We start from the raw sequence: 27,490 nt of genomic DNA, 5'->3' as shown, positions 1-27,490 counted from the left end.
GCGACTGCTCGTCGAAAGTCGGCGTGGCGATAGGAGGAGCATCGGGGCCGGCTCGCCTGGCGGGGAGCCAATAGGATTGGCCGGCGAGAACCCACCTAACCGACCTAACCAGCCGCGATGGCAACGCTTCCGAGCCACGACACCCGAGCGAAGCGAACCGACGTTACCTACAGTCCGTCTCTAAAAATATATTCGAGCACCGGTCCTCGACTTCATCCCTTCTCTCCGTTTCGCCATTTCCCCCTCCCCCGTTGCCCTTTTGCCATTTCCCTTCGCCCTTTCTCTCTCTCTCTCTCTCTCTCTCTCTCTCTCTCTCGCTCTCTCTCTCGCTCGCTTTTTCTCGCTCTCGCTCTTTCTTCCCGTTTCTTCGGGCAAACCATACGGCGAAGACGCGCGCGCGTACATCGGGGCAAAAAGACAGATTGATATTTCTTCCCTATCGGTCTATCGGTCGGTCTATTCGGCCGGTTGTTCTCCGCGAGGGCGAATCCTCGCGAGAATGGACGCCGTTGGAAAAGTCGGCGTAATCGCTCCGAATGCCGTTCGCTTCCTCGCGAACGATACCGCCGATTTCTATGCGCAAGAGCTCGAATTCGAGAGCGAGCTCGGTCTCGAGCATCTTCGTCGTCGCTCGATCCGTTGAAACGTTCTCGATTAATCCCGTTACGCCAGAAGAAGGCACCCGTTCGGCGGGTTGCCGCCTTTTTTTTCTCCTCTCCCACCCCCTTTTGCGAAACATCGATCTTCGGCTGCGATACACTCCTCCTTTCGTTACGCTCTGTAGCCAGGTGATAGCTACATAGGCCGGCGTATACCCACAACATAGCAATTTAACTTGCTCACGTGCGAGCGGTTAATGCTCTTACGGGATTTCGAAAAGATCAGCCAGCATTACTATGCTATTAGCGTAGCTAAAACCGGCTTGCTTCCATAAACCTATACTAACATGCAACCACTTTATTCACACCGGCCCATTCACGTACTCTTAGCCAATTTTCCTCATTGACCGATTGACTTGTCGCGCGAGTCCTCGACACGCGACCGTTTCGGCCACCAAACTTGCTCGTCCCTTTGCCAGCGAACGATGGCTACGGACGATCGAACGCGCCGAAATTGCGTCGGCGAGCGGAAAAACTCCGCGCGAGAACGAATTTCCGTGCTCGTCGGACGGCCGGCGTTCGTCGGCCATGCCGCGGACCCGAGTATTGCAACGCGTTAAAATGAAAAGCATCGATCTCGCTTCGCCCCGTGTAATTAATTAATTAATTGGTAGATCGTACGATCTCTAACATCCTATTACACGGTACATCCTATACGCGTAATATCCTCGCGTACGATCCCTCCGCGCGATATCCAGCTAAGCCGAGAATATAGGAAAATGGGCGAACCGTGCTGCTTGTCTCTCCGGTCGATTCATTCGCGGACAGAACGTTTTTTAACGCGAGCCTCGCGGCTCGCCCGGGTGACGCGACAACGACGACGACGACGACGACGGCGACAGCTCGCGAAAAAACAATATTCGAACAGCGTTATCTGGCATTTTCGCAGCACACTTAACGCCCGCCGGCTCCGTGACGGGAACGAGAGCGTACGTTCGCGCGCCTTCGTTATCTCTCGCGGCCGGTGCGCCGATCTTAATTAGCGTAACGTGCCGCTTAAAGATGATTACACGCGTCGTCGACCGAAACAAACTGTAACAAGTGGGGATTGCCCGTGTGGTGGGTATCTGGTTCTTGACCGCATTAAAAACGCAGCCGGTCGGAAAGGAAAGGTTTGCCGCGCGCGCGAATCGACAGTTTTCCGTGCCCGGTTTTTCCGTCGGTTCCGAACCTCTTGGTGCTTCGAAGAAGAAAAAAAAGAAGAAAAAAAGGAAAACGATCGATCGGTCGACGAACCGCGCGAGACGATCCAAAGACAACGCGGGGTAACATTGGATTTCGGGGTTGCAGCGATCGTCTCTGGATACACATAGAGTCGCTTAAGGGCAACTGTCTCGTTAAACGATCGATGCTCGGCGTCCCGTGGCACACCGCGAAAGCGCATTCGAACAGGGCTTAAAATACTCCGGGGTTTTATATAGAATGTAGTTCATGCTCATCATCCCGAAGATCAGCCGGCTGAGCCGTTCGACAAACCGTTCGAACAAAAAGCGCTGAAAAAAAGACAACTCGGTGCAAATAACCTTTGCTACGTTCTCCTGGTCTCCCCCTTGGCCTCTTATCTCTCTTTGTCTCTCCACGTCTTTCCCTCCGTTCCGATTTCCCTTGGTTCTTTCATCGATTCGCAGCCTCCCTCCCCTTTCGCCCTGCTCGCGTCCCTGTTTCACCTTTCCCGTCTCTCTCTCTCTCTCTCTCTCTCTCTCTCTCTCTCTCTTTCTTTCTTTCTTTCTTTCTTTCTCTCTCACTCTCTCTCTTTCTTTCTCTCTCTCTCTCTCTCTCTCTCTCTCTCTCTTTCTCGATCCTGTTCCATCTCCTTTCAGTTTTCTTCTGGTTCCGACGGTTCGAACGGCGACTATGTAGGTGCCCACGGGCGCCCTCCCTTTCTATCCCGTGGCCTCATAGGGCAGAGCTCATTGCCGAGGAGAACGCGAGCGGCAGAGGGAGAGGAAGGAACACAGACAGAGGGAGAAAGGGAGAGAGCGGAATTTGAAACTGAGGCAAGCCGCTTATGAAGCTTTCGTGTAAATCACCGGTGAAAGTCACTGAGTTACTAAGTCAATGAATTACCCGGCTCGGCGACCGAGTCAGCCGAGGTCACACACGTCTCGGGGTTACACGGCATTACCATTCTCCGTCATGAACCTCGTAACGCCGATCTTCCCTCGATCGAGAGAACGGCCGCGTCCGCGTCCGCGACCGACGAAAGGCTTCCGTCTCGCGCGCGCTCGTATCCCCCCGCTGGTACGTGTACATTCGATTACATACGGAGGTATGTAACGCGGGGGTGGGTACGGATAGCTAGTTTCCTCGGGATCTGGTTCCGGACGAAGCGAAAGGCTGCGATATTAATTGGATCCCTTCGACGGCTCCTCTTTCTTAATCCCGCGATGAATCACCGCGACCCGATCCCGGCCCCGATGATCTTTTATCGGGGATCTCTCGCCGGTATTGCTTCCGTCGTCGGACTACCGTTCGATTCACAGAATCATCCGTCGTAATGTAAATTCGATCGACTGCGCCGAACTACACGGGGTACTCTATTACGCGCATTATAACGCTCGGGGAATCCTCCGGCAGCGCCCACTCCACCAACAAATCCCGCTGCCTACGCTGCCATCGAACGCCATTGATAATGATTGATCGCGCGGCAACGCAGATAGAATCGCCGCGACCCGACGGAAATGTTCTGTTCAGGTGGATCCAGAATCTTCGAGCGGTCTCTCTCTCTCTCTCTCTCCCTCTCTCTCTCTCTCTCTCGCTCCGCTCTCTTTCGGTGAGGTCGATTCGGCTATTCTTCGACGAGTCGCTTCTGCCGGTCATCTCGGTGTCCCCCACGGGAACACCGAGCGACAGAGTCACGCCGCGTTTTGTCACGCAGGTGTCTCTCTGGAACTCGTCCGAACACGGAAAAACTGCGACGAACGAGGCGGCGCGAACGCACAGATTCTACAGGGTGTCCCAAAAATGTCTCGCAATCCGAAAGTAGGGGATTCCTGAGGTGATTTGAAGCAACTTTTTCCTCAGCGAAAATGCGATCCGCGGCTTCGTTTACGGGTTATTAACGAAAAACGGTGACCAATCGGAGGCGAGATCATTTGGCGCAAGACGGCCGGGCCAATGAGCGGAACTGGGCTCCGTGCACTCGTTGGCTGGGCCGCCGCGCGCCAGCCGAGCTCGCCTCTTATTGGTCAGTGTTTTTCGTTAATAACTCGTGAATGAAGCCTCGAAGAAAATTTTCGCAAAGAAAATAGTTGCTTCAAATTACCTCAGGAACCTCCCATTTCCGGATTGCGAGACATCTTCGGGACACCCTGTAGATGCTGATCGACGACGACTACGACACGACGATCGTCGGCAGATTCGTGGAGACGCGGCCGAGAAATTTCACCGGAATCGCGGTTACATGCGGTCCGCGCGCGCCGAACTTGTTGATCGACGCTTCGCTTATAATTCGATTTCTCCGGCGTGCCAAACAATGGCCGGGCTCGAGAGCGGAACCCCCGCGGAGACCCGAATCCCTCGATCCATTCACGTAATTCTGCCGCGTAATACTCGCGGGAATCGAGATACCGATCGTCCAATAGGAAATTGATTCCCCGTGGTCACCTGCGTCACCGTCGCCGTCCTCGGCCTACCACGAATTCGATTCTAGCCGCGAAAGCCGGTGCTTCGACCGATACCGATCGAACGAACCGATAACGATACCGATACCGCGTTTACCCCGGGGCAACGATGTCGCGACTACCCGCGAAAGAAGGAGTCGCGGGTGGAGGAACGTCCTCGCATCCACGAGGAAGAAAGATATCCGATCGGGCGGTTCGAACGCGTCTTGTTCCGGTTCACGGCGGGAAACCGTAAATCGCGTAACACCGGATCCAGGAAGACGCCGCGGCCGGACGGACCCGACAGAAATGGGTGTTCCCACATTGATTATCCTTCGAGTCGGAGCGGGACTAACGAGTTTTTGATCGCTCCGTCGTTCCCGGTCCACAGAGGCGATTGTGTCCGGGGTCGTTCATCGGCGGCTACCTGCTCCGTCGTCGTCGACTTCTTCGCCGCCGCCCTCCGCGCTTCTTCCTTCCTCGCATTGTCCGAGGAATTCCGTCGGACGCAAGACATTTCCTTTTTACAAAGCTTCTGGCCGCCGGCTCCGACTCGTCCGCCCCCACTTCCTGTTCCTTTCTGTGCGTCCCGGCCCGACGTTTCGAACCCCGGACGAGAGCCGCGAGCCCGAGCGATGCGCCGCGACTCGAAAAAGTTGAAAAGTGCACCGGAGGAGCGGAGTGGCTCGATTCTCGGACGAGAGCGTATTGTTTAAACGGAGGCCGCGCCGGCGAACAGGAGCAACGAAAGACCGATCCGTCGGTGGCTGTGCGGAGATGAGCGGTATTCCATTTTGCAGGCTGCGCCAGACCGTCCAGATTTCCCTAGGGAGCCGAGCACGGGTATAGGGAAAACGATGTCGAGGAGGGAAGCACGGACGGCGGCTATTAGCGATCACAAATAGGCTATTAGGGGTCCATTAATATAGTGCAGCCGTGAGACGCGCTAGCATACGACTCGCAGCTACCATACTTCCATCGAGTGCCCGTGGTCCCGCTCTCTCTCTCTCTCCCTCTCTCTCCCTTTCTCCCGGCATTCTTCTCCTCTTTGCTCCCGCATCGGCCAACTCCCCCTGGACGGTGGTACTTCTCTGTTTTTACCGCCGACCGGTGGTGTAGGGTTTCCACGAACCCCAGAGACCGGTAATCCGAGATTCACTTTGTGCGTAAGGTTCTACGCGTACGCGCAAGCCCCCGCGCGCGTGCACGCGTCGCGACGCTCCGCTCTGCTCTCCGCTCCGCTCCTGTCATCCCACACATTCGTTTCGCGGCCTCGCGTATCGCGCGTACGAACGTTCGAACGATCGCCATCGCGCGCCGATTGGGAAGAGAGCGGAACCATATATCCGTCTTATCGCCGTACCTGTCGGCAATTATCGGGCGCCGATTACTCGGCGAGAAGTTAATTCGATGCGGACGGAGAGCAAGAATCTCACGGTCGAGCGAAACGCTGAAAGGAGCAACAAACGAGGCGGGAATAAACTTAAGCTCGGCTAATCGACTAGGCGGCCACGTGCCGCCTAGCAAACGTTCCGGTGGCAAACGCCGCGACGTTGTTAGCCCAGTTAGTCAACATCGGCGCCTCGGATGTTAAGCCGATCCGTTGTAGCACCGGCCGACCGACCGAACCCATCCCCGACGTCTCCCTTTCGGCCGATTCGCGCACACGTCCGACTATCCCATTCTCTACGCAGGACTGCACAAACGCTCGACGGAATATCGACCGCTGCGCGGTCGAAGATGACGCGTTGAAAAAGATCGACGTCCAAGCCATTTAATCGCGCGCGTTTACGTCGGCGATTTCGATCCGGCGAACGATCTCTTCGCGGAGCGATCTCTCCGCAGCGAAATGCTTTTCCGGCGAAATCCAGTCAAACCCGGCTTCCCGTTATCGATCGCCGCGCACTCGATCATCGCCGCGAGTCGGCGGGATCGTCGCGCATTCGGCGCCGCGCGAGGATCCGGATTCGAAAGAGCGCGGCGCGCTCGCTATCTCTCGAGACGCGTGGCCCTTGACGAAGGGTTGCAGGTTCACGAAGGGCGGACGAAAGCTGCCCGGAATCTCCTCCGTTGCGGAGAGAAGCTGAGGGAGAGGGACTGGGAGGGCGAGAGAGAGAGAGAGAGAGGGTTTCGGTCGGAGAAAGAGAGAAAAGAGAGAAGGAGGAGGGTGATAACGGTGGTCGCGAGGGGGCAGCAATCGGGGGCTGGAGAACCGAGGGAAGGTAGATGCTAGGACGACGAGGGGCTGGGGGACGCAGGCCGCACAGGGAGGAGCAGGGTGCACGGGGGTTGTAAGCGGCTTACGCCCGCCGAGCGGAGAGCGACTCCTCGCTAATTATTTATAGGACCCTCTCTCGGCTCTCTCTTCTCCCGCTCGGGAGATCCTTTGCCGAGAGGAGTTCTCCTCTGTCTTTCTCCATCCTCTCGAGCCCCTCTTCCGCGGCGCTCGCCGTCCTGCTCCCTCCTCGCTCGTCTTTGATCTTTCCCTCTTTCCGTCCCTTTTCTTCGCCGTTTCCTTCCTCTTTCTTGCCGCCGCGTCTTCCGCGAACGCTCGCCTTCCGCACGATCCAAGTTATATGTACACGGTTTTTTCCCCGCGTGGTATACTATCGCCCCCCCCCCTCGGGCTCCTTAAAGCGGGGGAGTCTTGGTCGGTCGACGGCGTCGGAGAGCGAAGTATCCGTCGCGGACTCGCCTCTACTTTCCTGTCGTAAAAACTGGGGAAATAAAGACAGAGGGAGAGGGAGAGGGACGCGGCGCAATTTCTATTTATCTCGTGTGCCGGCTAATGCGACGCGCGAGCGAAGGCGATCTCTGAAAAATGTCTTCGCGGTTCCCGTTCGAAGCGCGAGGAAGACGCGAGGCTGTTGCACCTGCGAGAGACGGTCGACGGTCTCTGACGAGCGGCGTGATTCACGGCGCCCAATTAATTAGCAGCTAGTGCGTGATTCCCGTCGGTTCGCGTTCTCGTCGGTGCGGCGGCTATTATATCGCCCGTCGATCGGGATCGCGCGTTCTCCCCGAAGCAGATTTGCCGCGGGATCCGGCTGGAACGGTTCGGGCACGAGTTCGGGCTCGACGAATGTCGGAGCGCCGCGTGAAAGGCCGAAGAAGAAATATCCCCGCGCGCTCAACCCCATAACGGCGGAAGCCGACGGTCCATTTTTTAGGATTACCTGCGGATGCTTCTCCGGCAGGGAACTACGGGAAGACCGAGGGTGGCACCGATGCCGGGGCGGCGAGAGAAGAGGAGCGAGGAGAGAGCGAGAACGAAAGAATGAACCAACGACGGGAGGGGAAATAGGTGTGCTGCTTACTCGTGAGCAAACCGAATGTTTGGACAGAGGGAGCTTAACAATGCATTCGCGCCCCTTGACTTCCTGCCGGAGCTTCTGATCCCTCGGTCCTGACCGAAGCGGAGCGGTAATTGGACCGTGCGGATCCGCGGGTTCCGAAAAACTTCGCGTATCGGTACGTTCTTGCCAGCGATCGAAACCGATCGGCTCTCCGCGCAGATCGAAAAGCCCGGCTGATGACGGGAGACTCCGTTTGTTAATTGCGATGCCCGATGTATCGATTACGAAGCATGACGCATACACGAGGCGGTCGCCGAAACGGGGCGGGGAGAATTCGACGCGCGCGGGTATTCGCGCTTGCGGAAAAAGATCAAAGCGAAAAAGTCGAGATCGAGGCGAGTTCCGATGCGCTTCGGATCCACGGCGCGGTACGAAGCTGCGCGGCTCGGCGTGTTCTTCAATTGAATTTGCATCGCGGCGCGATCGCGATTCGTTGGCTGATTCGATTTCATCGGGTTTAAAACGGCCGCTTATAGAGCATTAAGCAATCCTCAAAGTGGGAACGGGAAATCTAGTTACGGCGCCGGGACTGGCCTCTTTGATCCCGCCGACCCACCCCCCACCTCAGATTTCTCTCCCCCGCCTCGATTCTTCTCTCTCTCTCTCTCTCTCCCTCTCTGGGTGCGTCGCTCCTCCTCGTTCTCTCGTTAGAGATATTGCCAATCGGGAAAGAATTCCTTCCAGGACTTTACGGGGCACCGAGATTGCGTGAAAATTTCATCCGACCGCGGCCGGTCTCATCCTCTTTCGCGAATCGATTCTTTCTGCTCTTCATTTCTGATCCGCATACAATTAATTCTCTGTCGACGAAATAATTAATCGATCTCAGCCGGGAGATAGTAGCCGTAGTCCCGCGAGAGATACATAACAACGCGCTCTCGGGGAGATGAGATCGATCGGGTCCGGACCGCCGCCGCCGCCGCCGCGGCGTTTGTACGTTCCGCCCGGCAGAGAATTATCTGCTCGCGGCCGATCGCGATAACGGCGAAACATTTTTCGGCGGAAAATACGATGGCGCCACGGGTGTCAAACTTGTGTAACGTTCGCCGCAGCGGCCGGCGGCGTGCCCGAATTAATGAATAAATTCTCGGTGAATTATTAAACCGATTTCCATCGGTGCATTATTTATACGGTTTACTCTTGCCAGTTGTTGTCGACGCGCTTGTCCCCACCGTCGATTGAAATATGCGAAGCACAGCCGTGTCGCTGTCGCAAAATCTAGCGATCGTAATTTCATATCCGTGAACCGACCGTGGCGGCGGCGACGACTTTTGAGACACTTACGGCGGAAACGATGGGTTAAGGGACGGGGGATAATTGCAGGGAAATTAGCCGTCGATTCGACGGCGGGATTCGGGATCGAGGCGTGGAAAACAATCGGCCGGGGGTTAACGGAGCTGTGGCGAACCGTGAAAGACAATAGCAGGCACGCACGTTGTTCAATAGCTAATCCGGGGATGACGAGGGTGCTTGTAAATCTATCGCGGCAAAAACAATGCGGTTTCGTCGACAATCGAGCGATAATCTATGTTGGGGTTTTCCGGCCTCGGTTTTCCGAGGTCGGGGTCCGTCCGGGGCGACGATCGAACGACTCGGGGCGAACATTGTGACGTGTCGTTACGGGATAGGAAAAGTGGCCTTCCAGGTAGCCACACTCAATCGCCGGGGTAAATTTCGGTAGGCGTGGCGACAGGCCATAATGCGAGTATTAAATCGGCATTGACGGCCCAGGAAGGAGATTGTAGGAAAAGGGGTAAGAGAGCGGTTTGCAAGGATAGGTAGGTAAGTCGGGGCTTAGCCCGGTGACACAGTGAGCAGAACCAAGCTATGAAGCTTACGGCCGGCTCCGAGTTGTTATAATGGGATCCGGCTAAACGCAAGCCGATTTTAACTCTTCGCCGCAGCACTCGGCCAAGTTCAAGGCCATCATTGTCTTCGCCGAGCTGAAAGCGAGCGGCCGACACTTGCAAACCCGTCGAAAATGTCGCCGGGATATCTCGGCGAGGATCGAGGCTGCCCGTCGAGTTTCGAAAACAAACTTCGAACGGTGTCTCACCTGTCCCGATGACGTCTATTTTCTTCCACCTCCTCCTCCTCCACCTGCCGAACGGTCACGGAACGTCTCTCCTCGTCTCTTCGAAACGTTCGAACGGCGGAAAAACGTGTCGTTGGAAACGACCGGCGCGCGGATCGTCCGGGAGAATGTTTTTTCCCGTACAAGGGACACTGGCACAAATCCGGCGCGCGGGTAGCTCTTCGGCTTCTAACAGGGGAGAGAGAAAGTCGCGAAGGATTTGCGCTTCGGTTATGCGGAAAGGTCGTCAAAGGGTTCCTGAGAGTGCTTAGGTATACCGGGCCGATTTATTATAGCCTGTTAATTTGATGAGATGGGCGGGGGCGGGGTGGGGCGCCGGATTACGCTGTCAAAAGGTAGACAGGTACCCCGATCTGTCCAATTAACCGGGCACAGGCTGGCCCGGTGCAGCCTTCGGATTCTTTGTCCCCGAAGTATAGGCCGTTTAGAGATATACGCTGCCGCCGTGCGCCCACCCTTCGCTCTATTATCGGCGAATATAGTCCTAGTTGCTCCCGTGGCGCGCGTACGAGCCTCGTCGCGCACCTGTGTGATCTTTTAATGGACCGTCTCTCCCTCTCGCAACTCTGCAACGGGACTTTAGGCCACACAAGCCCTCTAAACTCTGATACCCATCTTGCTATGCTCCCCATCCCGTTTATGCTTGCTCAGAATTCTGCTCGTTCACGTCAAAGAGAACGCATTACGATAACGAACGGCGCTGCAGCGAAACTCGTCGATCTCTATCTGGCTTTCTCTAAGCGTGCCAATTACGCTCCGGCCAACGAGCTTACGGTCGATTGCTCTCGTCGAGAAAGAGAGAGAGAGAGAGAGGAGAGGCTGGCTTTACGTTGCGCCGATCGAACGGATGAAACGCGGCGAAACGAATGAGACAAAGATTCGTAGGACACGGGGCAGCACGCGGGGGTGGAAGCAGCTTTAACCCTCGGACGGAGGACGCCTGGGTCCGTTTCGGCTCGGAGCTGCAAACGTTCCGATTAAATTCGAATTTCGTGGCAACAATCTATAATTGTTAACGCTATGCCGTCCGGTGGCACCACGCTGGTGCCATGCAAAAACTATCTGTTGTGGTACCGCTTTGGTGCCATTTTGAAAAACTGAAATAACATTTGAACTATATTTCTCGGGTGTTAAAAGGCAGCAAACTAACTGTAGCATTGCGCTTATTTAACTAAGAATTAAGTACGAAAATTCTTGGACGACATATCTTAATTTTAGCAATTTATGTTACCGCCATCTTCGACATATTTTTTAAAATCTACAATTTCCAAGCTATTATGCCGGCGTCAAACAAAAGTGCCATGCAAAAACTATCCGTTGTATGCCGGTGGTACCGCTTTGATGGCATTTTAAAAAACTGAAATAACATTTGAACTATATTTCTTGGGTGTTAAAAAGGCAGCAAACTAACTATAGCATTGCGCTTATTTAACTAAGAATTAAGTACGAAAATTCTTGGACGACATATCTTAATTTTAGGCATTTATGTTACCGCCGTCTTCGACATTTTTTTTTTAAATCTAAAATTTCCAAGCTATTATGCCGGCGTCAAACGAAAGAATCATATCTAAGATCTGCGGACGGCATAGTGTTAATATAGAATATCCATAGAGATACATCCGTTCGGTTGCGATAGAGAATAAAATCTGCCGAGAAGAAAAAGAACGTAATAGAAGTACAAGTTACGCGTCATACAAGATGAAGTTAGTCGTAGATTCTGGACACGGTTTCCAAAAGAAGAGATTTCGAAAAGTTCCAATTTCGTTGAGCAGTCATTGGCAAGACTGCGAATGAAATTGAATTGAGAAGAAAACACCGTACAAAATAAGAAAGAAACGAGCGATGGAAAAGCTAAATGAAGCGACAATAATGGAACAAATAATACAAATAACACGGTAGAATGGGATCGAAAAGGTAATAAAGATAGAATCTAAGATATGATTTTTTTTTGCGTTGCATAGTGTTAACTGCTAATATTGAAATATAATAAATAATAAAGGGATCGACTACGGTCTGTACGAAGAGGGTTTTAATACCGTTGGAGCCGAAGGTTAACGACCGGAACGTCCGCGAGCACGTTACGATTTCGAAACGACCTCCAAAATCACAACACCCGTGCGTTAACCTCGAACGATGTGCGTGTGCGTGTATACGCGAGCGTCGCGATCTAAACATCGCGACGATGCTAGGACGATCGGCGGACGTTAGGGTGCTGGTCGAACGAAACGGGCAAATTCGAAGGGAAGACTCGCAACGGTTTTCCAGCGAGCCGATAAAGGGATGCGCTTGCAGGTCACGGGGGCAGAACGCGGCGAACGTCGAGACGATCACGATTGCGATTTACGAACACGGCCTACGATCGCGATCACGATTACGGATAACGATTATATTATATATAACGAATTATATTATAACCGACACTGCTTGCGAACACGGCTTAGGAACACAGTTTATAACTTCGGTATGTAATTACGAGAATTATTGTGTACTGTTTCACTGGCTTTTTGTATTGTATTTTACGCGCGTTATTGTTTAGTAACAAATTGAATAGTTTCCAGAATCGATTGTCTCTGCGATAACGTATGAGAATTAATCGTGAAGATTTGGATGGATCTACAACCGTAGCTGCCATCAAATTTCCGCCGTCCAAGGTTGACAAGAGCGCCGCCGGAACCGAAGAGTCTTCGACGAAGGTCCTGGCTTTTTACTGCGAAATGAGACGTCACCTCCAACGCGCGGCGTACTGGCTCGACTTCGTTCTCGCGGTAAATAGTATTTTTAATTTTGCGGAAAACAGGATCACGCTGCGGGAGACGCGAGGGAGGCGCGAGGGAGAAGGCGGGGTGGGACGCGCGAGTGAGTCGGGGAGCGAAAATTTGCGAGAAGCGTATACACAAATTACGTTCGCGATTATGGTGACCGCGAGTCTGTAATTAATATGGCTTTTAATGGTTCGCGATCGATACACCGGCTCGCGCAAATAATGGGACACGGGACCGTTTTAATGTTAATTAATTTTCAGGTGCATTAGCAAGATTACAGCCCGCGGCGTGGCACGGTGCGCGACCCGGCGCCAAGCGGCGCGAGTCGCCGGTAAATTCTTGCGAGCCATCAATGTGATTAATAGGAGGCCGACTCGCAAAGTGTAAGCCCGCCGCTCCGCCGAAACAAGGACAAGACACGGGTAATGCCGCGGATCAAACGCGTTCTGTAAATTTTACGTTAATTAGCATTTCCGTCCGGGAATATTCATTGACTTCCGCGCGAGCAGGGACGCGCGCGCGCGATACGACGAAACCACGTTGCACGTCCGGTGATTGAATCGACAAACCATGACGTATTTAATGAATTTTATTTTCACATAGGAGAAGTTCTTCCTTTCACACATGATGAAACAATCATGCCAGCCTTACAGGTGACACTGAGCTTTATGTACACTCGTCTCCTATTATTACAAACTGACTTACTGTGTTTCAGCGAACGAAAAGTTATTATAGTTTAGCTTCCTCGGATACATATACACACACCTGTATATATAAATATATATAGGTGTGTGTACGTAAGTTATTATAGTTTAGCTTCCTCGGATACGTGCACATACATACATATATATGTATATATATATAGGTGTGTGTACGTATATTTGTATACGCGCGAGTGTCACCTTGCTATTTATTAACGTTAGTGATATTTTTAGTTCGTACAAACATCTGAACCACAAGATATTCATATACATTAGAGGCCGTATTTTCGGAACATACAATCACGATTAAGTAATGTGTCATTAATGCTGCATTTTTTTTTTACTGTACGATCGTATTTTTATTTTTTTCTTTGTTCATTATAATTATGTACACGAACTTCCGGCTAATAGCCGCAGAAAGATGTAAATGAGTATAAATATAATTATAGATGTTAATAATAGAGATCGTACCGGTATTAAGATTACTGCACCGGGCATTTCTTGACAAATTTACATAAACGGTGCACCACCCCAGCTTCTCTGGATAAAATAAGAAATGAAACGCGCTGTCTTCCGACGACCATACGCGTGTTAACAAGATAAATCTGTGTTCGAGTACATCGTTCTGTGGTGATCGTGAGATTTAATAATTGTTATTTTCATCTATCTCTATTATTATTTATTTTTATTTCCGACTGTTGCACAGAGTATTATCGTCATGTTATTTGTTAATCATTGTCAAACAATGAAATCTGTCTTCGGTGCGTGAAAATATTTTGTTGATTGTTGTTCTGTACACGTACACCACAGAAATTGTCTAAAGTCCACCTTTGCGTGAAATTCTCTGTAATACGTCGCTTACTGGCTATTTTAACAAGTGAAATGTCCTTCGCCTCTTCATGCAAAATTGTGCCGGCATCGCAACGATTACTGGTCGGGTTTTTGTTAAAAAAAAAGCTAACGAATCGTTTGCAGTCTCTGAAACGTCATGGAGAAATACTTGTCTATACGACAGCTTCGTTTGTCCGTACTGCCCAATATGAAAAGTTAAAAAAAGTCGAGAGTCTTGAACAAAAATGTAATACAAGGTCGTAGCCATAGGCGGTGCACGCGGAGAAATGACGTCGCAGTCGTTAAACGTTGGCGCGCTCGTTGAATGTGGAATTTGCTTCAATATACAGTGAAATTTTTGTCGTTAACGTCGTTCCTCCGATAGGAGCATATTCTTCCCATCGTATCTGAGCTTTTACTTTTTGCGGAAGAAACTGATCTGCGAAGAATAACGTCCCTGTCGTGAATTTTGTCATGTTTTTTTTATTAACGATTTTTGTACACATTTTCTGTATCGTTGCTTCACCGAAATTGTTCGTCTATGTGTGAGCGTATGCGTGTTCCACAAAAATCGTCGAAATTCAATCCTCGTGCTCTTCGTTGGTGAGAAACGATGATAACGTTACGTTCGATTGTGATTAAAAAGATGACGATTCTTGCGTATGAAGGAAAAAAAAGATGGCAATGGTGGATGAGAATCCCGTTATGCGTGCGGTATTTAGGTCAATCGTTGCCGGTTCGCAGCAAAATGTAAAAGCGATCACCGAATTCGATGCTACGAAAGACAAACCTACGAACGGCGATGGCATTAAAGGATCATCATCAACGTTCGCAGGCTAACCTGTCGTGGTCCACGTCCGCATTCGTTTTTGGCGGAACTGTTGCGCTCGAATCCCGTAAAAAATAAACAGTTCCGTAAAATATACACAGTGCCGTAAAATATACACAGTGCCGCAATGTTTGTTGTTGTTGTTTATTTATTTAAAACTCTCCCGGGTGCGGCGCCCGTCTTCTGTTCGTCGGCAGGTGGTCATCGGTTAGGTTACGAAATCGGTGTTCGTGCGACGAGGATCGCGGATCGTTCGATCGGCCATCAATTGTCGTCCGAGTCTATGCTGTCGTTGATCTCGAAGCAACCGGCCGCGAAGCTCGAGTTGGTAGGTGTTCGCCAATGATAAGAACCGGCCGTGGCCGGGGGGGCCTCTTGGCCGCGATGAAAAATCCCTGTGAACCTGGTGGACCGCTATACCATTGACTGATACTTCTGGTCCTGCAGAACGTAGCTGCCGTCGGCGTTGGTGCTCGCGGACGTGCTCGTGGCTGGCATGTCGTTGGTGACGGTATGGTTCTGTTGCTGTTGGATCGACAGATGCGACATCGAGGATGTTAGTGCCCCGTTGTTCATATGGTGGTACTGCGGATGATGATAGTTCGGCTGGGTGGTGTGGTGCAAGTGGGAGATCTGACTTTGATGGTAATAATCTCCGTTGGTGTACGGGTTCTGGTAGGCGTTGTAAGATTGCCCCGCGTAACAATGGTTCGGGTTCATCGTGCTGGGCGACGCCGTACTCCATGCGAAACCGTACTCGCCGTGATGGATCTGGTTCATCGGGGCCGGGTAAGACGGCGGTGCCAGCTGGCTGGAACCGGGGGTCAACGGCGGCGAGGGAGTCGTCAGGGCGCTGTTCGCGCCGCTGCCGCCGTTCAGCATCAATCCGTGTCGGGGATACCCGGAGGTCGTAGCAAGGAGAGGCGAGTTCGGTCCGGGTGTGTCTTTGCCGCGCGGCGGGGTCACGGGAGACGAACGCCTGCTGGTCGTCGCAGACGACGTTGACGGCATTTTATTCGTCGCGTTGTTCCCCGCGTTTTGCTGCTGATTCGATCGCGGCGACCCCTTGGCCGGCGAGCTCTGTTGCGGTTGCTGCGGTTGCTGCTGTTGCTGCTGTTGCTGCTGCTGCTGTTGTTGCTGCTGCTGCTGTTGCTGTTGTTGTTGCTGCTGCTGCTGCTGCTGCTGCTGTTGTTGCCTGCATTTTGCCCGACGGTTTTTGAACCACACCTGCGCACACGAGAACAGAAACACGTGTCGGTTAAGGCACAATTCGAGCGGCTATACTCTTCTTACGTTATCGGCGGATACACGCGGGAACCGTGGAACCCGGGGGAGCGAAAGGTGTCCCGTCACGCGGAGCAGAATCGAAACGATGGGGAGTTAATCGGCGCAATGGGAAAGTAATCGCGGGCGGACGACCGTAACATTTCATTAAATCGCAACAATAACAAGAAGCCGAGGAAGAGGGGCGAAAAACCCGGGGCTTTCTGGTTCACGTGTCGGTGTGTCCCCCGGGATTCGAGATCACGGTATTCGTCGGCAGGCATGCGCGAATCGAAGAGAGAGAGCCAACGTCCTACGGTTCCTTTCACTCGCCCTGCCGAGAACGAGAGACCGTCCCCGCTGAATGTGCGCGTCGTTTGCGAGAACCTGGAGCACGCGATCGCTGCGCGTACGTCGTAAGACGAAGTCGGATAACGCGACGGAAAAACCGGCGCGGGGAGAAATCGGAATCGAAATCGAAAAATCTCTCTCTCTCTCTCTCTTCGCGGTCTACTCGCTCCTCTCTCGGCGCGGACGAGGGTAGAAAGAAGGACAAAAGTATAAGCCCCGATACTTCGCAAGCTCGCGCGCCCAAGCCCCCTTTCACTCCCCCTCGCGCACCCTCTGTAATCCCAGCACACAATGTGGCCAGGGGTGCGATCCTATGAATCTATGCCTGTGCCTTTAAAAGCGGGACCCGTCGTCATTGTTGTTATTATCGGCGGCATTGTAACAGTTGTGTTGCAAGAAGCGCGAGTCGTCCAAGCGGACACGGGATTTCCAGCCGCTGCGGATTCCGCGTTAGTCGGTCGAATCGAGGGCGACCAAAGGACGCGGTGGGTCCCGGTCGAAGGAAAACCCTTTGAAAAAGCGACGGGAGACAGAGCCGTTCGACGCGATCGAAGCGCTCCTTATCGGGGGGGCGGTCGTGTATCGCGGAGAGATCGGCGAGCGTCGATCGCGTGAAAATCGGAGGAAATCGTTGCGCGCGCGTGAAACCGCGAGAGAAAACGATCGCGTCTTCGGTACGGAGAGACCGCGAGGGAAGAAGAGAACCGGAGAAAGAGAACGCCCATTACCGTTCCGTGTTTGCGCAACACCCCCTTCGGAACAACACACGGAGCGACGCCGAGTTTCGCAGCCACCCCAAAAACCAACTGAACGGGCCGCGGTACCACCCGGAAGCCCCCGGGGCGACCACAACCAGTTTTACCCGTGTGTATCGATGGCTAGGTGTAAATTGCATCACCATCTGGTTGGCGTCCGACGCGGAGATCCGACCTATACTCCGTGGCTCCATGGGGTGGAGCAGCTGCGTTGACGTATCGTTACGACAAATACGTTTTCTTATTTGTACTATTAATACGAGGCTGGCGCGTTCGTTTGGCCGTTCGACGCGAACAGCGGAGAGAGAGAGAGAGAGAGAGAGAGAGAGAGAGAGACGGACGCGACTCCGCGAACGTTTATCGACTCGAAAACGTAAACACGCTCGCGTCCGCGGCGACGGACGCGACGAAGACGACGGGACAGGACGACCAAGATGGTCACCGTCGCGGAGCCGGATACGCGCAGACTCGCCGAGCACCGCGAGCGTATCGTTCTCGAACGAATTTAATACTAATAAATCTGTCTTCGAGAGGGAGTCTCCGATAGCTACTGCCGCGGCAGGCCAGCCAACGATCCTCAATCGCGCGGCGGAATAAAGTTCCGGCGCGTTCCTCGATCGTAAATGACGGACGAACGACCTGGCGCATTCAAACGTAGCAAACATTGCGCGCAGCTGTGTCGTTCTCTCGCAGAAAAGCGAACACGCATAGAACCTCGCGAGCGAGATAGAGCGAAGGGCTATAATCCAGGAACAAATCAACTATATGTTGTGCTCTATACATCCGCCGCTTCTGTGTCCCGCCGCCTCTCCACGCACACGATCTGCTCTCTCTCTTTCTCTCTCCCTTTTTCCCTCTGCCTCCCTCTACCCTTCTTTACACTCTCCTCTCCTTCTCTCACGGAAACTTTTAAATCCACGCATCACCGTCCTCCTTTACCCTCCTTTGCCCACCGGTCTCTCCCTACCCTCTGCCCACCTACCCCCCTTTTCGTACATTATTCGTTCACATGGGTACGCCTCTACAATACAGAAACGCGCACACGTGTGCCGCCGTGACGTACGTATGTTACACCCTTTTGCAGTTTCGCCTCCATTCACGGGAGGCTTAACTTCGCGTGGAAACTCCGCATTGGCCGGAATTTCCTAACTCTATCTTGAGCTCGATGCGATGCGATGCTATGGGATGTGACGCGATGCGATGCTGCGACGAGCAAACTACCGTGTATCAACGACCCCGATGTTTCAAGCTGTTAATTGCACGCGAGTCGGTGAAAAAGACCGCGGAATACGCGGTCGACGGCGAAAAAATAAGAGAAGCGTGTTCGCGACAGGGGCAAAAAGAGAGAGAGAAAGAGAGAGAGAGAGAGAGAGAGGACGGCGCGCGAGGCAAATTCCCGTGGCGCGATCGTGACTTTGAGACGGCGGGACACCCCGCCACGAAATAAAGATGTCACGTGGACCGCAATAAAAGCGTCAACGGGCTCGTTCGGCACATCTATCAATGTAGAGCCACGGCCGGAACAATGGCGGAACCGGAGGGACGTGGGGCGCGACACCGCGCTGTGTAAATACCTTAAATCTCGTCTATGCTTGCCGAAGCACGAAGCACTCTCCCCCGTCCCTCTTTCTCGCCCGCTCGTTATCGCCGCGCGAGAACAATCTCATTCCCGGTGACTTGTTACGCGGCGTGTCCGACGCGCGGCGGGTGCTAAACCTACACCGGTTTGCCGGGCCCGCGAAATCGATCGCGTCGTCCGAGGCGCCGCGGCGGGAATCAATTTACCTGAACTCTCGACTCGGGCAGGTTGATCTTCAGCGCGACCTCCTCCCGCATAAAGATGTCCGGGTATCTCGTCTTGACGAACAACGCCTCCAGCACGTCCAGCTGGGCCCTGGTGAAGGTCGTCCTCTCGCGGCGCTGTTTGCGCTGGTTCATCCCTGAAACAGAGTGGAACCGTCGATTTAGAACGGCGACGGAAAGAAACACGTTCGCGCGAGTCCTGTCTGCGGACTACGCTCTCTCCTCTCTCTCTCGTTCTCTCTCTCTCGCTCTCTCTCTCTCGTTCTCTCTCTCTCGCTCTCTCTCCTCTCTCTCTCTCGCTCTCTCTCTTTCGCTCTCGTGTCATGAGAAAGGAGGAGAACGAAAAGACGGTAGAAACAAGATACGCGATTCGATCTCTAGAGAACGAAGACGAACCGAGGCGGTTCGATTCCAGGGAACGCGAGGCGTCACCACCGCAGACCGGAGCGGAGCAAAAGGGGAGGGAGGGAGGGCGCGGAGGGTGTAAGCGTTGCGAGGTCGCGATAGCGTAATTTTGAACAGCCACCCCACCTCCCGTTTTGGCCCACCCTCCTCTACCTTCCTCGTGCCATCGAGCCTCGCTTGGCTCGTTTCGGGACCCACGTAATCCGCTTATGAGGGGGTCACAGGGGCGGCGGGTGGAAGAGAGGACGGGGGACACAAGCCAGCGCGCGGTGGAACAGGGGGACGCGAGCGGGGGCCGGCGAATGGGGGGAGCGCAGGGGAGGTGGGGTACACCCCGGAATACACGACCATCCAGAGGACCAAAGTCGCGGTTCGTTCCCAGCTGCCTCTGGAAACGATGCTACCCAACACGCCAACGTACAACGTTCCGGCCAATAAAAAGAGGAGTCTGGAAAACTGCGCCTCGCCAGTGTCTCGCGGTTGGAAGCTGGATCGTAAAGTCGAGAAAGGAATGGTGGATACCTCGGGCCCGAAAGGATCGTTCGTTGTCGCGGCGACGCTCCGCTCGATCCACCTCGGCGGCCGACCTCACGAACCGCTTCTAAGAATTCGACGCCGTAGGTAAAGAACGCGCGCGCGCTACGCCACCGGCGCTGCCCCGACGCTACTTTTCTCTTTTTTTACGTGTTCGTCTCGCGAGCCTCGCGGCGGAGAGCTTTTTTTACGAACACGAGCGCAACAAGCTCGACGCGAACGCGCGGCTCGTCCGTCGTCCCGCCTCCTTTCGTCAAGCTCGCTCGGAACGCGAAAAAGTCGATCGATCGTCGTAGAGAGCCGCCGCGATTGTCGGCCGGCTTGGCTCCGGAGAAACGAGAGCCAATCGGGCCCGCCTCGCGCTCGACGGACCGGAAAAAAAGTAGCGGTGGAAGGAGACGTCGCGAGGAGCGACGATTAATTCGATTGTAAGGCAACCGTTCGCGGAGGACGGCGAGGAAGGCGAGAGAAACAGTGGGAAGCGCGCGCGTCTCTTAAAAGGGGAGTGGTCCACACCGGGGATCTTCGTCTTCTTCTTCGTATCGGTCGTATCTCTTGCCCCGGCTGTTTCGAGCAGTTCCCCCAAAGTCAAGAACGAATACGCAGGGGACGCGCCGCGCCAAAGGATGATGACGATGACGCCCGACGATGATGCATACGGTGCGCGCGATCGTTGCCTAACGAACTGGTCGAGTGGGCTATCAGCGTGGTAGCCAGGTAGATGCTCGGAGCAGATTGCGCCGAGCACAATGTAAAATGCCATGCCGGTTGGCTACCGTCGCAACGATGGCCACGACACGCCCGCGATCGTTGAATCTATGATCCGTATCTTCTGTTCTGTCGCGTCGGCTCCATGGCGGATCCAACGGCGACCGGAATAAGGCTACGAAGAGAACGGAGAAGAGCGAGAGAGAGAGAGAGAGAGAGAGAGAGAGAACTCGGAGAGAGCGGAGAGAGAGCGGAGAGAGCCGAGAGCAGAGACGAGCCAGCAGCGAGAGAGGATGCTTGATTGTCGAGTGGGCGTTGGCGCTACCGTTAACAACGGCCTTTGCCGGCTATACATCGGCCCCTGTGAAAGCGAGGTCCTTATCCAGAAACGAGACAATGGAATTCCGATTATGGTCTTCCGCTTGCTTCCTCGCAACGCCGAGTGGGCGCAACGAGAAGCCCTTCGTTTGCCTCGTTTCTAGGCGAGAGAGATCGCTCGGGGCTCGACGTCGTCGTTTCGAAATTACGAAAAAAGAGGAAATCGTCTCGACGGGTCGCGTCGGGTCGCGTCGGGCGAAAGCGAAAAACTCGCGGCGAAAGACAGAGGGATCGGGATGCGTCGATTCGGATGCGTCGATCCGGCAAACGACGGCTAGCTAAGCAACCCTAATGGGTCGGCAAACACCCGCTGCTTCCTGAAGTATGATTCGATTTATTATCGTCGGCGCGAGACGAAACCGAGGGTTGATACAAGGGTTGCCTCGGCTCATCGGCCCGCAACGAGATCAGACGCGACCCTAATAGCAAATTCGTTTTCTGTTTATTGGATTCTTCTCGGTTCCCTCCGCGCGCTCCGCAGGATTTAGCGTTTCGAGCCGGCTAGCACAGAACGCGGGATCCGTGGAAGTCAATGGACCGCTAACCAAATTTCACAGTGATTTTCTCCGGCCCGGTCGAGTGTCCGCTGATCGCGCGCGAGTCGGGCAAATGCGAACGCAAACGGAAACTGATACCGGGATTTTCGTGGTAATCGAAGCGGCTGCTGGCTGCTGGATCGCGACGTTTACCCCCGCGCGTTTACTATTCTAAATAGGACGTCGCGGAAAATAATGAAAAACGCTAATCGATCGCTGTCGCGCCGACGTCGAGTAATCGCCGTCTCTGTCCCGCGTCGGACTCGTCGTGGAATTTCTGCTGCTTCGAAGGAATGAATTATATGACCGGCGCTTAGTTATCCGCGACAAGATCTAAAACTATTCCGGCGATGATATACGGCGAGTATGAAGAACGCGATTACAGCCTCTAAGCGTTTGTTGCGCCGCGCCTCACCGCGCCGCGCGAACGCGAACAGGCGACCGGCTCGTAAATAACGTTGATAACGTGAGAATTCTAATTCCGATTCAACCACGGCGAGTTCGGCGAATTAGAAAATGCAAATTAATATCAATTACAACGAGCAGCCTCGGTAGGGGAGGGAGGGGGGGTAGGGGCAGGGGAATCGGACGGAGGATCTCGGTGTAATTACGCGATAAATCGACCGGCTACTCCGCGGCGCGCCATTCATCAAAACTGGTTAAGTCGCGGAGATTGAACCATAAATTACGCGTCGCGCTCGCGAACGTCGTGAAATCGACGGGGAATCGAAGCCGAAGCCGAAGCCGAAGCGGCGCGGAACGGCGAAACGGGGCGGCGAAGCGAAGCGACAAACTCGTTTCGCGAAGACGAAAGCGGTTACTTCGTTATTCATAGAATGGGAGATGCGACGGTGGCGAAATTCGACGGGTTCGGGCGGTCGGCAAGGAGCGAACGACCGGCCGAGGAATCCGGGGAAAGTGAATATATATATACACGGTGCCGGGAAGGGAATCGAAAATTAATTAAAAGCTAAAACGCGAACGGACTTTGCTAGGCGGCGCAGAACGTGGGCGGAGAGTTTGGATTATTCGGGGGACCGTGGGCCGTGGGCCGTGGGATGATAGCACGTGCCGCTGCCTTCTGGAGAGAGGGAATTCTAAAAGGCCATCAGCTACGAAAACATTTGGTCGACTTTGCGTTTACAGTCTGACCTCCGCGAAATCGCTGCGCAAAGTAGATAACCGCGGCGGCGGGGACGCCGGGGGGTTTGTCTTTCTCGCGACTCGCGAGAAGATTCGCGCGCGTCGGACCACGAGGCGTTGCGATGCGATTCGATTCGATTCGATTCGATCCGATCCGATCCGATTCGATTCGATTCGATTCGGTGCGATTCGAGCGCGACCGGCGAACGAGTTAAAGTCCGAAGGGGACGGTGCATCGGTAAACTCGAGAATGATACACCTGCATACGAGAAGGCCGCGCGTTGCGCCGAGACCGTGCGGACAAAAGAAACGCGTGTGGCCTTCGAACCTAGTCGGTCTTACGCGGTAATCTAGCAGAGACGAGTATAAGTAAGTAACGAAATACCAACACATCCGGGACAAGCGAATAAGAGGATAAGCTTCGTGTTACCGACTTCCAACCGATGCGCCTTTTTCATTCGCTTCCTTTCCGATAGGCCTTCTTTCGAGTCGCTCTCCACCTACGTACCTAACGCGTGCGCGCGCGCCTACTTTCCTATTTCGGGTTGTCAAAATCGTTCGAATTTCGAGAACGATCGAAAATTCTCGGCGATGCGCGAGACTCCGGGCCGCCGGCGCGGAGACGAAAACGGCCGGAGAAAGAAACGAAAACATGGAGGAACGCAGAGACGCGGGCTATCGATATCGTTGTACGTGATATTTCACTCAGAGTCGAGTGTTTATCCTGCAATTAGGTCCGGGACCGGTAGCTCGAACCCCTGCCGGAGAAACGACAACGACACCACGTCCACCTACTCAATTTACCCGTGACACGCGTCGATCGCCGCAAGCCGTTCGTATTCCGACGCCAACTAAGATTTCTCCCGAGTGGATTTTCGCGTGTGCGCCACCCCCGGCCCCGACGCGACGTTTTGTGGCCACTTCGTAACGACGATGGGCGCACGTGCTCGGCCACGTGCCGCCCTTAACCTGACGTTTAATCGAGTGATCGCAATTCCATCGAGGCGACTCCATCGTTTCGAGCGACGCGGTCCCGCCGCGACGGAAACGAAAAGAAGATCGAGATCGAGATCGAATTGTTCGCGCGATCGACGAAATTGTCGATCGAGAAAGAGTAAGAGGTGCGAAGAGGCGAGAGAGTCCGATCTGTTTAGGCGGCACGAGAGGCGGAGGAAGTTAAGTGGACGGGCAATTTCTCTGCGACAACAAATAGCAGTAGTCGAATGAGAAAAGGGCGAGGCATGTGACGCGATTCCCACGTACCCGGTGGCTTCGACACTGTCCCCGAAACATCGGGGCAGAAACCTCGGCGCGCTAACGACAACGTTTCGACACCCCTCTTTTTCGCACCCTCCGCCGTTCCGCCCCGGGCCCGCGGCGGCGTGTCTCTTCTTTCCGGCGAGGCGCGACCCCCGGTGTACCGATTGCATAATAAAATAAATACAGACGCGCGGCGGCGGCTCGTCGTCGAACCGCTGTCCCGGACGCACGCGGTCCCACCGATACACCGACACGAACTTTCTCTTTGGGACACACGCGACGACCGCCGATTCGATAAGCCCGCCCCTCCCCATAAAATACTGTGTTACGACGTTATGAAATTATGATAGCAGCGAAACGGCCAGCCAGCCCCCCTTGCGAATCTCCCGGACGCTCGGAAATCGCGGCGACGATTCGATCGCGACGAAGTCGGCTTCCGCGTATCGACGCGCGGTTTCCGTTCGACGGAACAAGTCGCCGCGGTGAAGTCGGGCATCGCGTAAGCTATCGATTATTATTGTTGTAAATAAGCGGACGAGAAGCAGAAGCCTTCGGCAACAATACGCTATTCTCGGCGTTATACAATCAGTATTGTCGAACAGTCAAATAGTTGCACGGTTCTGCAGAGAGACTGGGATCTTCCACGATCCTCGGTATTCGCGACTGCGAACGCGAAACCGAGCCAAGGCAGAAACACTCTCGATTCCTCTCTCGTTCCGCGGCTTTTCGTGTAGCGGATACGCCTACAACGGATAGGCGGCTGGACGTGGGTACGTAGGGACCTAACGGACAGATCCGTGTTTCCATGGAAACCCACCTATCTGCGTTGGTTGGACCTATAGTGCCTGCTGCCACCCTGATAAGCGGCTTACTCTCATGGTTCTCTCTGCTCTTCTTCGCTGGGGCATTCCAGCCCCCTCCGACCACCCTCTTGCCGCGACTCGACTCGACTCGACTCGACTCGACTCGATGCGACGCGACTCTACGCGACTCGACGCGACTTGACTCGGCCGAACTCGGGTCGGCTCCCTCCTCCTTCTTTCTCTGGCCGATTCTACGGACCTCTTTCAAACCGCCGCGGAAAAGATGGGACAGAGGACGCGATGCACGCACAGAGGGTGCGCTTCCGCTTTTAACGAGCAACTCTCCGCCGAGGAATAGGACCGCGCGCGCGCGCGCGCGCTCGACAATCGGCAAAGAAATTCTGACGAACGCGAAGGAACCGCACGCGAAAATACTGTCTGCTCCGAAGGACATAACTTCAAAGATGCTTTCGGATTGTCGAACCCGAAGAAGAAAATGCGACACTGCGGCCATTGATTGCGGCGGATCTTGTACATTCGTTCGGAATTTCAATTCGGTCAGTTGCCAAGCGACTCGATTGTTCTATTTTCTATCGGGAAATAAGCGAGAATTGGATGAGATAGTAAATAAGCGAGAATTTGGATGTATCGATAGTTAATTCTTTGAAGAACTTCTTTTTAAAGATGAACTATTTATCTATATTTCACAGTAAATGCAATAACGCTCTTATTTCGTCGTCACAAAAATGCTTCGTTTGGATGTGTATCGACAGTTAATTCTTTGAAGAACTTCTTTTTAAAGATGAACTATTTATCTATATTTCACAGGAAATGCAATAACGCTCTTATTTCGTCGTCACAAAATTGAGCGTACGGTTAATTAAGTATTGAAAAAACCGAGTTTTGCGAAACTTGTGGATTTATTCGATTTGGAACTCGTTCTGCCGCCTCTAGGTCGCGTTATCGCGTTGATATGTTACGCTCGAGCGTCATTTGTCACTGTTTATTGGTAAAAGTTGGCACGATGTTATCCAAAAGATCGGAGACCGATATTTCCGTACGAAAAATTGCAGTAAGATTGTATTGTCGAGGCAAATCGTTGAGACAAAATTGATCGAATAATAGGAAGGTCTAATTCTACAGTGCAGAACATTGTTAATAATTAGAAATACAGTGGAACCCTTCGTAATAAAGTAGGACGTGAGAGGAAAAAGATAATGAGCGAAGTCGATAAACGGTACATAGTGAGAAAAATTAAAATAAGAAACAGTAAATAAAATAAAACAGTAAGTCGGACTCAAAAGTTAAGGTTGAGAAAATATGGAACAACAATAAAACTAGTCGAGTTTTATTGCAGTTAAAACGCTTAAAAGCAGTTATCGAAGCAAAAAGTTACGCAACAAAATATTAAAATTACGCTTAAGCTCGTTATTTTCGTACAATATAATATCTGTACGCTCAATTTTGTAGCGACGAAATAAGCGTATTTTTACGTTCATTGTTAAATATAGAAAAATAGTTATCTTTATTCAATTTTCTTCTAAAGAATTATCTGTTGAAATATCCAAATAAAGTATATATTGCGTTTTCACTTTTGAAAATGTCCGTTTCTTATTTGTCGACTGTAACGGGAAAATCCTTTGTTACATCGCACAAAGAAGTAAAATTTGAAAAGAATTAGCAGGCTCAGAATTGGTGCCAGATGAAAGAACTGTCGTAAAATAAGTTTACAGTTTACAATTGAGCGATTCGAACGATTGAAAAATGAGCAGAATAACGAATGTAACGAGCGTGTTATCGCGAGAGCGTAACTTCGGAGACAAAGTCGGCTCGCTAAACTACGAAGAAACAACTACGAACAAATGGACTAATCCAATGAAACATTCGGACCTCGGAGTTTGCAACATCCTCTATATCCATTTGCGAATTCAATTAGGTCAGTTACCAAGCGAATCGATCATTTTCTCCGCTATCGCGAAACAAGCGAAAACACGCGCGAACATGTACATCGCAAGAGCGTAACTTCCGAGTTAAAGTTGCTGGAATAGGCCAAGGATAAACAATCGAGAACAAACACAAAGTCCGACGCAACGTCGGGACCGCGGTGTCTGCAACAGCCTGTACAGCCATCGGGGAATTGAATTCGGTCAGCGAGCAGGCGAACCGACGATTCCTTCCTCTATCGGGAGCCGTATCTCGACCGACATTTCGCTGAAAAACGGTGGCCAATGTTCGATTTCGACGCGACAGAAAATAGGAATGCTCGCACTGTTAACAGTGTATCGGTCACTTGATTGATATCCCCGGCGTTAACGGTCCGCTCTATGCTTTTCCCGTTGCACAACGCGGACGCGTTTTTTTTACACGAAGCCGTATTGCGGTAGCGGCGCAAAGCTCCGCGCAAAAGGATCTTGGAAAATACACACGATGAAATCCATTATCCGTTACCGACTTGCAAACGAACAAGTACATTTTACGTTTGACGTTTCGAAAGCCGCGCTTTCGAGGACTGCCTTTACCCTACTTTGTCGCGGCTCGGTCGCGTTTTTTTTTTTTTAGTATTTTCCGAACGAGGAAACGCGCGGCTCGCGAATTTTCGAGCGCGCGTGTGCGCGGCGCCGGCCGCGGAACAGCGTCGAGAATTCGAAAGCCGGCCGAAAAAAATATGCCGAGCCGAAATCTTGATTTCCAGGGAAATCGGAATATACGACGCGGC

At 52.9% G+C, this 27,490-nt stretch overlaps 1 protein-coding gene and 1 long non-coding RNA gene across 2 annotated transcripts in view; one reads left to right on the top strand and one right to left on the bottom strand.

Moving 5' to 3' along the window:
* Positions 1-12,001: 12,001 nt before the first annotated feature.
* LOC143259798 (uncharacterized) lies at positions 12,002-14,967 on the top strand. The gene is made up of 3 exons (XR_013033794.1): positions 12,002-12,173; positions 12,264-12,477; positions 12,735-14,967. It is a non-coding gene; the product is annotated as an uncharacterized LOC143259798 (long non-coding RNA).
* The window catches only part of LOC117221643 (uncharacterized), a 72,254-nt gene continuing 57,809 nt past the window's right edge, over positions 13,046-27,490 (bottom strand). Inside the window, exons 3-4 of the mRNA XM_033472749.2 lie at positions 18,990-19,144; positions 13,046-16,062 (exon numbers count right to left, since the gene is read on the bottom strand). Coding sequence (XP_033328640.2) covers positions 15,250-16,062; positions 18,990-19,144 — 968 coding nt within the window. The 3' untranslated portion in view covers positions 13,046-15,249. The remainder of the gene's footprint in view (positions 16,063-18,989; positions 19,145-27,490) is intronic.

The sequence above is a fragment of the Megalopta genalis genome, chromosome 7 (assembly GCF_051020955.1).
Source record: "Megalopta genalis isolate 19385.01 chromosome 7, iyMegGena1_principal, whole genome shotgun sequence".
NCBI lineage: Eukaryota > Metazoa > Arthropoda > Insecta > Hymenoptera > Halictidae > Megalopta > Megalopta genalis.
The sequence above is the reverse complement of the archived record's forward strand: the minus strand, read 5'-3'. Positions and strand labels throughout refer to the sequence as shown.